This window comes from Helicoverpa zea, chromosome 14 (genome assembly GCF_022581195.2).
Source record: "Helicoverpa zea isolate HzStark_Cry1AcR chromosome 14, ilHelZeax1.1, whole genome shotgun sequence".
Classification (NCBI taxonomy): domain Eukaryota; kingdom Metazoa; phylum Arthropoda; class Insecta; order Lepidoptera; family Noctuidae; genus Helicoverpa; species Helicoverpa zea.
Genome location: NC_061465.1, coordinates 651,585 through 664,050, shown reverse-complemented (window position 1 = coordinate 664,050; position 12,466 = coordinate 651,585). Strand labels below are relative to the sequence as shown.

The 12,466-nt window shown below is 36.1% G+C and overlaps 1 protein-coding gene across 1 annotated transcript; it reads left to right on the top strand.

Moving 5' to 3' along the window:
* The first annotated feature begins 5,353 nt into the window (after positions 1–5,353).
* On the top strand, positions 5,354–12,205 carry LOC124636354 (23 kDa integral membrane protein-like). Its single transcript, XM_047172420.1, has 5 exons — positions 5,354–5,526; positions 8,284–8,472; positions 8,956–9,108; positions 9,423–9,608; positions 12,035–12,205. The coding sequence occupies exons 1-5, from the start codon at positions 5,467–5,469 to the stop codon at positions 12,104–12,106; spliced, it is 660 nt and encodes a 219-aa protein (XP_047028376.1). The 5' UTR covers positions 5,354–5,466; the 3' UTR covers positions 12,107–12,205.
* The last annotated feature ends 261 nt before the right edge of the window (positions 12,206–12,466 follow it).

Below are 12,466 nucleotides of genomic sequence, written 5' to 3'. Positions count from 1 at the left end.
ATTGTTTACCTTCGACATGTCATTGAACTTAATTCTTCTGAACGCATTCACCAGTTATGATGTAAGTCTTGTATACCCATTCATTTTTACCTCAGATATTATATCCTATCCGCAGGCAATTATCCCCTTATTTATCTGTTTTGGTTTTTGAAACTAAATTAAGTACCTAGTAACTTAAGTACCTAACAAGCCTTCTTTCTTAGACCTAATTTTATATATGTGGGAGGCGTGCAAGAAACGCGAGGATATTACGCAATATCAAATCATCAGTGTGTTATGATGACATCACGGAATCTTAACAATTTATGAATAGTATAACATTACATAACTTTCGCATTTAAAAGCTCAGGTAGTGAAGAAAATTTATCGTCATATTGCCGTTCGCTGCTGACCTTAGGCCACCCCCAATAAACGCTAACCATCCCGGTCTTGGGAAGCCCGCATCTATCCACACTATTACACTTCACCACCACTTATCCCAATTTTATTTGTGGTCAGCGCAGCATGTTTTACATTCCATACTCTTTTATCAGCCTATATCTCACAAGTATTATTGTTTCTAGCTATATCAAGCTACACCTCTCATCTTCCACTATATCCATCTTCATTCATGCCCATAACTTTCCTCACATCAGGACTAGAACTTTATTCACCCGCAACACCAATTAAGTGGAAGAAAAAAATTTGTCGAAAGTTCTAAGTATTAAGTAAGTACCTACTACTTTTGGGGACATAATTTACGATATCATTTAGCACACACTAATTTGATATGATTAATTGATTACTTAATTGGAAGTATTTCCTTTTCTTACTGAAAGTAGGTAGGTCAACCGCAATGCAACCTAAGAAGGTTCGAAAGTGGGAGTAAAATGTTCAATTTTTCATCAGTTTCTTCTAGTTATTTGAGGGTGACTAATCAATTTAGTTTTAATATCAGTCACCCTTTCTGAGACACCTGTGATTGGGTGTGAAGTCTACCTTTTATGGTCGGCTATGTATTGGCCGGTAATTGTCATATTTAAAATATTAATATGTTTTACTAGTTTCTATTCGACAAGTAATCATTTAGGTATATGGTTAACATTTATATGTGTGGGTACGTAAGTACCTACTTAGTGAAAACTACATCTGTCATACAATCATCGTCTGCCTATGCATTTCTCATCAATGTTGAGGTCGGCTTCCAGTCTGACCTGATGCAGCTGAATACCAGTGCAAATATCTGGCAGTGTCTTACATGGAGCTAGTGCCTAACTGGCTTCTGGCTTACCCGCTAAACAACTGGTGAGTTGACATATGACAGTTACATACATACCTGTAAGCATCATATATTAATATTTATTTGAAAGCTTAAAACAGATGCAATGGCTAACGCCATCTGTTGACCGTATTCGTGAACTCCAAAGTTGTATTATTGCGCTTCGCCTTATTTTATCTTGTACGCAAAGTATTTACCCTGTGCAACAATGAAGTTAATTTATATCAGGTTCTTTGAAATCCAATAAATTAAAAGCTAGTCATTTTTATCAGGTATTTTGATAGGATTAGTAGATTCTCTAGCTTCTTATCATTGGGAAAGGACGTACCTACTACCAAGCCTTATAACTTCTTAAAAGAAAATACCTAATATTATTTTAAATACTTTCAAATATTCTTTGCAATATTAACTAACGTTGTAGTGAAACAAGACTCAAGAAACTTTTAGCTCATGCATGCACATAATAACTTAACAAGCCATTCATGCCAGACTTAAGAAAATAGTTTTAATTATAGTATTGTAATAACTCTTAAACAAAAAGAAGCTCGTTATGATTATTATAGTACGAGTTACTAATAAGTTTTTTTAAGCGCCTACACTTAAAATCATAGCAGTAACTAAGTTACGCCAAACAAGGCATTGCCTTTATCATTGTTAAAAGATTTATTGTTAATTTTAGGTTCAACCAGAGGACGGCTATAGGGTGACATGATAACAATACATGTATATAGGTACGAATGTAACTAAAAGGTTACAAATAACTTATAATTTACCTATTTCTATAGAAATATCGTCCAGCATAACATACTAGTCACCTTAATGTTTTGCATGGATTTTTCGTATTTTTTACTTTGAATGTCTCTCTAACTAACCGTTTTTCGAAAATAGGTATATATGAATATGTGTATATAGGTACGAATGTAACTAAAAGGTTACAAATAACTTATAATTTACCTATTTCTATAGAAATATCGTCCAGCATAACATACTAGTCACCTTAATGTTTTGCATGGATTTTTCGTATTTTTTACTTTGAATGTCTCTCTAACTAACCGTTTTTCGAAAATAGGTATATATGAATATGTCTAACCTACTTTTATACGATAGGTGATACCTACCTAACTCCGTACGCCTAGTGACGCCTGGCGGAATCGTGATAGCAGGCTGCGGTTGTGACAAAACTGTGTAGTTGATACCTAAGTTGTAAATTAACCACAATTTACGTACAAAAATAGGTACCGTAGCATTGCATTATATATCATGTATAATGTAAATATTTCATTGTATGTAATGAAATATTTATTCCCTAATTAACTTCTCCTTTAAAATGTACTTTCGTTCTTCCTATAAAATACATTTACTGTCACCAGCTATTCATAGAACAAGTCATTCATCGTTTTAAGCCCATAGGAGAGGATAGATAGACAAGAATTTATCTACATATGTGCCTTGATTCCCATTAATAAAGTACCTTCCTATGTAACTCCTCATGTCTAGTTAGTGTCTACGTTATTATATAGATAGGCGCTAAATCTAGCGATATTATTGGTCAATGGTGATTGGAGGCAACACCAGGTGGTTTACGTTTTTAGTACCTAAGTAGCTGGGCGAAGATGCAATTAGGAAAGTATATAGAAAGAATCACACACAGGTACCTACATGATTGGCTGGAATTACTTCAGCGGTATCAACTATCGCACAGTCTTCAGACATTACTGAGCTTTGAAGAAAAGAAGAGAAAAAAAGATACCTATTTACACTGGAGGCTTTATGGGAACATCACCACTGTTATTGTCAGCGGTTTCATCCGCATCCCGAATCTCTGCACGAACGCGGATAAATAGCCTTCCTCGATACATGGGCTATACAACATTGCCCATTTTCCCAACTATGTTGGGGTCGGCTTCCGGTCTAAACGACCCGACATGGGCTATCTGAAAGAATTTTTCAAACCGGACCAGTTGTTCTTGAAATTAGCGCGTTCAAGCAAACAAACAAACAAACTCTTCAGCTGTATAATATTAAAATAAGTATAGATAGATATACCTACAGATACCTATTATCTTTCTGATATCGTTCGATTCTAAATTCTCTATCAATAGGTAACTTTCTGTAGGCAATAAAACAAACAAAGTGTCTTTAAATGTAATACCTTAATCTTAAATAAAGATCATATCAAAGCTTAACTTTACAATAAGTTTACTTTTTTATAACCCTTCAAACATCTTATTATCTATGTCTTAAGATAGTTATCTTGTTGTGCTCATCTTTTCTAGAAAACTTCAGAAATATGCATTGTTTCAGAGATTATCGCGCCTTTGGTAGATCTCGAGATCTTTTAGGAAGTCTTTCATGAATAAAACATAAGCCTTTTTAGCAGTTGGGTGATAAGACTCATCTTCAGACCTTAACAGCTTTACCTAAGGCCTATGTGTTCATTCATTTTTGTTTGTTCTTTCATTTAATTTATTCAAAACAACATTACATGTACAGAACATACAACTTACAACTTATGCTATTATGGATGCGACTCTCGCTCACGTACGTCAGGATCTCATCCGCTAACTAAATAAAACAACCAAACGAAAAGAAGCAGAAATTCTATCCTATAATACGTTAATTATCATTTACACACATCTATTTACACACTGGCCAATAGACAACAATACCGCAAACAACTTGCCCTCACGAGATAAGATACGTTGAGTGTTGATAATACTTACTCATCATCACTTTCATACGATAGTGAACATTCATTTGTTTCAGCGAGTGAAACACCACTCACGTCAGAGGAAATGGTTTAGCTGAGTTCTTCCTAAAAATGTTATCTGTCGATACTTTGTCGGTAATGTGGAAGTACTAATGAGTAAAATTAACGAATGATTTTCAAGTGGAAAGCTTAAGGCTTAAGGCTCCGAAACTACTGAAACGATTTGAAAAAATCTGTCACTGTTAAGTACCTGTTGAAAAGCCAATAGTTGCCAGCGGAAAACCGCTATTTTAATCGCGCACCCAAATAGCTAACCATAACTTATAACTAAGTTACGTCAGACGTGTCTAACACAATACAAGCAGAAAAAATAAAAATATATGTCGGAGGCGTCATCAGGATGGGACTATCGTCCGACATCAGTTAGGGTAATCAAGCAAAGAGATAACTCAAAGAAACTCAAAACTCAAACAAACTAAAAACTCAAACGTTTATTCAAATTAGTCAGAACAAAAGACAGCCGCCAAAACGCCCGCCCTTCGCCACTTCCTATGTGTTTTGGCTGGGGAGAAGAAGTGGCGGAACAAACTCCCCAGCAACACATGTCTGTCTGTTAGGTTAGAAGAACCATTACAATACAAAAATCATAAGACACTACAACTAGTTTAGGTAATACAACGCTAGGCAATAACACCAGGTACACTACACGTAACGAAAGGCAGTAACGCGACAACTCCACGAAGACTCGACGAAGCCTCGACCAAGACTGAGCTCCGCGGACGCCACGCCGACCACCACGACTATGCCAAGCGCGCCAAAATGTTGTTTCACCGGAAACGCCACCAGAGGGCGCGCTTGCTTGACGTTTAGTGTCCGTACTAATGACAGTCTCCGACATATAAAACCTTCAAACAACCCTCGTACAAATACGCGCGAAAATATAACCCTTCTTGGCAGCCGGTTGAAAACTTCCCATTTATGAAGCCTTTGCTTTTATAAACCTCAATCAATATCAAAGGTACCTAATTGTACGAATGAATTTTAACAAATGTTTTTCCAAAATAAACTATTCCCTTGACTAACTTTGTTTAAAACGATAGCCAATGAAGTCTACTTTCTTTATTTCCATTTATCTACTACGGAAAACTGGTTGTATAATATGTTTCATGAAGCGTTCGGGCAATGACATCACAACTTTGGTATTGTCTTCATTTATGATGAATCAATAATGTCAATTGCAGTAGGTACGACCAGTACTTTCCTAAGAAATCCTCACACAAACTCATCAATGAATCATACTTCTATAAAAATCCCGAAATGTACTTACATTACTTTAGATTATAAAACTTCAATGCTCGGTATAGTTTGTTATCAGTCGATAAGTTTTTCTATCGCACCCGCACCGATCCTGCACAGTTGTGGGACAACGTCGTGGGCGCGCGCACGTACTTAATTGTACTTTATTTTTATAATAATTAATACATAGAAAACAATCAAGATGGGCTGCGGTGAATTTCTGGTCAAATATATTCTGTTCTTCGCCAATTTGGTGTTTGCGGTAAGTGTTTAAAAATCAAATTCTTTCCACATGGTGTTGAGAAGCCGGCCTTTTTGCGATAGGTTGGAAGTGATATTTTTGCTACAGTTTTGAGTTTTTTAACTGCTTTATTTTGTGTCTATTGTTGTGATTAAGTACATATGATAAGGACAAAGGTCAGTATGACTTGGTTTCGTAATCTCTTTAAACAATAAGCGGGATTTTTACTTTTTACTCACACCTCTCCAACCCCGCTACGAAGATCATTTTGTTTGATTTTTTAATTTGAAGCAAATCGGTTTGTTTCGAGATGATGTTGGGCCCAAACCGCTGATAGATATAAAATTAGGAACAATGCGCAATTGCCTAGAATAAAATGTTACTTTTAAGAAATACGTGGGTAGTTCGCTTCTAAGTCGTTAGTGTTACTGAGAACTTGAAAACTTTCGTGACGTAGTAAAGTAGGTTTTGTTTTCAGACACACCCTAATTACTCACTAGCTAAGTACGTGTGTAGTTAAACAGGAAGTGAACTAGCTTTTCTGAATAGCTAAAGTTATTCAACGAGTTGAAACTAAGTTTCGATTTACCCACATACATGCATAAATAATCATCCAAAGTTAACTTAGTAAATATTAGGGCTCAAAAATCTTAGTCTTTTGCTTACCAGAGGCTATGATGGGGCACTTGGTAAAATTTTAAATCAATCAAATGCATTGCTATAGAACGTGAATATATTATTTCATGTAGTGAAAATAGCCTGAAAGCCCTGTTTGCTTTGTTTGATCGATAAATGCAAGTCGGTCAGGGCTGGCCAGTACAATGTTAGTGCTTGAAACAAAGTACTTTCTATAATTACGCTTTTTTATTCGCATGATGTCACCTCTGTCTGTAGAATTATATTATATGTGACACATAGTTGTACATTCAGATAAAGATATTTAACTGTAAGTTAATCTCTAGTAAAAGTAACTAAAGGCGTCATTAGGATGACAAATTATACTTGACTAATTTATACTAAGATAAAGTGCATCCCTAATGCACTTAATGCACTATAGGAATTGTTATTTTTAACATTAGATATGTATATCAGCAGTATTAATATCCTTTGTTGGAGGATATTTTAGTAAAAGCATAACATAATTCATCTATACTAATATTATAAAGAGGAAAACTTTGTTTGTTTGTTTGGTTGTAATGGATAAACTCAAAAACTACTGGACCGATTTTAAATATTCTTTCACCATAGTAAAGCTATATTATCTGCGAGTAACATAGGCTGTATTTTATCCCGGTGCGGGCAGTAGCTCCCACGGGACGCGGGTGAAACCGCGGGAAAACGGCTAGTACTTTATAATGATGTCCTGCTGTACTAATATCGCATGAGTGTAAAAAAACAAGTCTGTAACGATTTAGGTGCGTCGCGTAGCAAACGCAGCGATAGGTTATCAGATAAGATAATGTTGCCTGTTAGCCATAGGGTGGAGATAACGCCACAATTACAGATATATTGATTGCACACAGGCTTTGCTTAAATTCTCTGAACCAAATCCTTCGTGATAAAGTTTAGGTACAGGAAAAAACGGAAAAAACTATAGCCAATATAAACAAATATTATGAAGAGTTTTTTTTTATGGTTTATTAATTGCCGTAGTATTAATAATAATTTATTTTAAGGCTTAACGTAAAAACGAAGTCTTGCCTATGTGTAAGTTAGCTCCTCTGAAGTAATTACAAAATTATTTGAAGGGAGCTCCACTTACTCTGGGCGGGTTTTACAGTCACACTGACCATAGGCGCTTAGTTAGTTTTCTTGCACTTAGTTTTCTGAACATCGTGTTATCGTCATTTAAAAACGCTATAAAGAATTTGATATACTATCTATTGTACATCAGCGTCTGAAAAATCGTTTAAACTGTATATTTCGGCTGATGTCACCATGCATGACCATCACAATAACAAATACATAACTCATGGTAATGGCGTACTCCTATGTAATACTACCTACTTTTATCATTTACCTATAACATTTTATTTCGGGCTTAAATCCATTGATAAACTACAATCCTCTCTCGTAAAGATCATTCAGCAAATTGCAATATTTTACCTGCATCAATTGAAATCTAATCTATGTAGACTAAGTTTTATTGCCTTCACCTAAATGCTGTATTGGTACGATTGGCATATTGTTATCAAATTATTTGAAAATCTATGAATGAAATTAAGTACACATAACTCTAAAATACGGTTGATAATTATGATTAACCAGCAATTTTGTCAGGGAAATTAATCCCCTTGACTCACCTCAAATATTTACAAAGGAAAAATAGGAATAAATATAATCTCACTAAACTGCACAAAAAGATAAAATAATGGAAAGGTTAAGTAAGATAAGTTTCAAAAAATACTCCGATCATAAAACTGATAGGTATCTAAGTACATATCGCATGAGGAAAACATATAAAATTACTCGAAGCATTAGGTCATTTCATTTAGGTACCTACTTATTTTTGACTAATTTCAATTAGAGCTGAATGATTTGTTCGTCTGAATATGGCCAAACCAATAGTCTAAATAACATCGGAACTACAGCCATCAGACAATAATCTAATGGCGAGTAGGTGCTAAAGCACTTATTTCTAAATAGTTATGGCTAAAGGGCACTCAGCCGCATACGGTTAGATTGGAAGCCGACCCCAACATGGGAAAAGGTACGGAAGATGATGAAAGAGTAAGCCAGTAAATTGTGAAGTACTAATAACGATGCTGTATGTTTCAGTTGGCCGGTCTGACGCTGCTAGGTCTCGGCGTGGCAGTCCAGCTGCAGTCCTCAGACATCGTGCAGATAGCTGACTTCAACTTCGAGGTTGCTCCCATCACCTCCATGGTGGTGGGAGGCATCGTCTTCTTCATCGCATTCTTCGGCTGCTGTGGGGCTATCCGCGAGAGCAACTGCATGCTTGTCACTGTAAGTACTTACCTATTTAATGGGATATTTTTTAATGAGAGTCTTTGTCGAGTTAATAGTAAATGAAGTGTGGGGAGTTGTTTCAAAATCTAAACCGAGTCTGATTCAAAAATTAAAGTTCCTAAATACTTATATAATAAATAACATGTGAGGTAGCCTATAGGTTTATCAAACTGCTTATTACTGACAAATATAACTTTTTTCAAACGTAACCGCTATTATAATTGTTGAAAATGCGAAAGGTGCCCATGAACCTTTTGTGAAGTGGAACGCAGTGGATGACAAGACAAAAGAAGAACTAAACAACCATTATTATCTCCTCTTATCAATCTAAATGAAACATTATAATAAATAAAACTACAACATAGAAGCTAAAGTAGAGAATAAATACTGACATTAGTCAGTTTTCGTTTTCTAATCGTTAAACAACGGATAGTTACGTTATAGAAATCAAAAAGTAAGAAACTAAATGTATGTTTCCAGTACTCGATCTTCATGCTGTTGCTGATGATTGTGAAGCTGACACTTGCCATCCTGATCTTCGTGAAGTTGGACGACGTGGTGAACGAGGTGCCCAAGTGGCTCAAGGAGGCCTTCAACAAGGATAGGACTGAATTCCAGGCCATTGAAAGGACGGTAAGTTATACTTCTGTAACTACATACATGAAAATAACGCTACTTATATGAGACTATTTCAATTTCCAAATGAGAGAGTTCTTTCTTTTATTGTACTGGATTTTTATATGGAGGGCCTTTTCACTTAATATTTTGCCTGTTTCAGTCTTATATATAAACTTGTGCAAAATCTTCAGCTCTCCCCTTCCAACCCAGTTATTAAGGAGTTTACCTATTACGCCACTTCTTCGAAATGTTGAATGGCCAGCGTTTTTTGCCTGCATGTCTATTATGACTATGATGTCTGTATTAACAATCATCTTTTTAATTTCCAGTTCACGTGCTGTGGTCCGGACGGAGCGCTCTCCTACATGAGCCCCCTCCTGCCCGACACCTGCTGCGCCACTCCCCCCTGCACCCCGGTGAACCCTTACCCCAGCTGCACCCAGAACGTCCAGGAGTTCTTCCAGACCTTCGGCGTCGCTATCGGATCCATTATGATCGTTATTGTGTCTATTGAGGTGAGTGGTGAAAAGTTTTTATAAGAGCGCATCTTTGTGTGTACAAAATACGTGCAAATAGGCACTGGAAGTGCTTGATTGGTGAAAAATTGGGTGTATTCTAAAATTCCAAAAAAAATATTGTCAATGCAACTGTTACTTGTACATAGGAATCATTTTATATATTTTTAATAAATTAAAAAAAATGACAATGAAGCAGCAAACTGATATTGACGATAGTAAGAACTCGTTAGAACTTTTCAAAGTCAATTTAGATAACTACTCAGTGATACGGTATTATTTGTATTGTGTGTGTTTGTAGTATGTGTATCCTCTCAAATATTAGTTTATTAGATACAAATATCACGCAGAAGTTGATAAATGTCTACCGATTCTTCATAATATGCCAAACAGCGGAGTAGCCAAGTTTTCGTACAACACGTACTTGCAATCAATTTTGTTTATTAAGTAATCTGTTTGATAACCTACTTATTACCTGTACTAGATATAGTTATCGGCACGGATATTGAGCTCTCGGCGGAAGAGTGGGGATCGCTTTGCGCACTGTACGCATAAGGCAATAAACCAATAAATCGCTTCTGCGCAGGTGAAGGTCAGGGCTCAATATCCGTGCCGATAACTTTATTGGCTTGACATTATTATTTATATTATGCATGCAGTATTTTGCGGTTAGGGGGAAACTCGCCCCTGGGCCGCAGCCCACGGCACGGTATAATAACAGTCGGGAAAACTGGTCCGAATGTGCGGGCCAGATTACTGTATGAAAAAAGTGACGTAGGTAAATCTACCCATTGGGACTTAATTCCATAAAATCCGGTAGTTGTGAAATTTTTCACAGCTCAAAATCGTCAAGAGGCAAAAAAACTTAGAACTTTTTCATAACTTTTATCGAAAATATTATCAGTAACAAAAAATTATAAGTCGACGTTAACAACTTAACAATTTTTCAATGCAATGCCCAAGAGTAATATTCTGTTCTCCATCATTTCACGAACGCTCTTTGTTCTTTTTTCTTGAATTCTTATAGTGTCCATTTTTGCTTGGCTAATAAATCCTTGATTTTTATACAGTCCAAAATAATAATTCGCGTCCTTGTAGAGCCTTTCTAATAACAGTACCAAGTTCGGCTTGGACTGAATCGTCCATTCTAGGATTCATTTGCGTTATATGATCTGTGATGAACATTAAAAAAACACAATTTATCAGAAAAGAAAGAAGTTTCTTCTAACCATGTACTATAAAAACAGTCGTTAAATAAGAGTATGCACTCTTCTTATCGCATTCTTCGCGGACATAAAGCCAGCCGTCCTGTACATATTCCTTAGATAGAAAAGCTAACGCAATGCACCGCTTTACGTGGTCGCATGATCTTAGATATTTTTATACCCAAGTTATCTGCTTTCCTCCACAACGCTCTTACAAAATGAAAGAAAGATCCCAGTAACTTAACATTGGGAAATACAGTTTTATGACCATCATATCACTAATTTCATAATCTGTAGTAAACGATTTAGGCAAAAATTCTGGAATTTGGCTTTTGATTAGTTCAAATAGAATTGTGTATGTTATATTGTTTTTTGTCAGGAAGTAAAGCATAGCACACTGGGATAATGGACTTTTTTTCGGTTGTACTGCCTATGTCAACCTGTATGTATACAATAAACTAGAAGAAACGGTGGTGTTGCACACTTGAATGTACCGTCACAGAATACATGTTTAGCCAGTTGTAATGTTTGTTTGGCTTCAGGTGATGCTAATAATAATATACGACATCCTTTTTCTGCGAATTCCGCTAATAAGAACTGCGTAAACTTGCCAGGTACAATCACTGTCTTTAATTTTTTTAAGAACGTGTTTTTGAAGTCTCCAGATGGTGATGTGTTAAAGTTTTTTTTTATATTGTCGTATTTTGGTATGTTAGCAATTAAATTCAGTCTGTTTTCTTATTGTTCTTTCCCGTAGATAACAATTTACATTAAATAGATTTGTGTGCAACTTCAACTGACATTGGAGACATGACATAATATGTTGACATTCATATTCTCGATGAAAGTTACGAAAAAGTTATAAGTTTTTTTGCATCTTGACGATTTTGAGCTGTGGAAACACAACTACCGGATTATATGAAATTAAGAAATTAAGCCAATGGGTCGATTTACCTACGTCACTTTCTTCACATAGTAATCTGGCCCGCACAGTCGGACCAGTTTTCCCGACTGTTGTTATACCGTGTAATCTGGGATGCGATCCAGGGGCGAGTTTCCCCCTAACCCGTTTTGGCGTAGTAGCTAGCATTTAAAGTATTAGTAAGATTATATTATTAGTGCACGCAGCAGGTATATTAGCAGCTGTGCTGTTTCTAGTGCAGACCTGAGCATGAAACCTCACGTCTTCCAAAATCCTAACTGTATGTTCATCTGTTTCAGCTGGTGGCTGCAGTCTTCGGGTTGTGCCTGGCGAACACCGTGAGAAACAAGAGCAGGAGAGCGCATTACTAAACACCATAACACATAACATTACATTACCTATACCACCTTATTGTTAAGTTTACACCTAGTTGTATTATTTACTATATTAAATTAGTTTGCTACATGGCATGTTAAGGGTTTCATTTTTGCTCCTGTTGGAGTGTTAAAATTGGTATACCATGATTATCATCTGCAAGAGGACACGAATAAGAAGGGAATGGATGTTAGTACGACGTCTGACTGAGGAATGGAAAAAACACCTCTCCCTGAAGTAATTTAATATCAAACTGCGTCTCCAGTTTTTGTTTTTAATATTCCTTGGTGACTCTTTTAAAATATCCCGCCTGGTCGGTTACATACGTAAAGGCAATACCATTACCACAAACGCTT

Bases quoted from the DNA above. Each gene is read 5' to 3' on its own strand.
- LOC124636354 (XM_047172420.1), top strand. From the start codon at position 5,467: ATGGGCTGCGGTGAATTTCTGGTCAAATATATTCTGTTCTTCGCCAAT. The intron at 5,527-8,283 runs GTAAGTGTTTAA...TGTATGTTTCAG, and splicing joins TCGCCAATTTGGTGTTTGCG to TTGGCCGGTCTGACGCTGCT. The intron at 9,609-12,034 runs GTGAGTGGTGAA...CATCTGTTTCAG, and splicing joins TCGTTATTGTGTCTATTGAG to CTGGTGGCTGCAGTCTTCGG.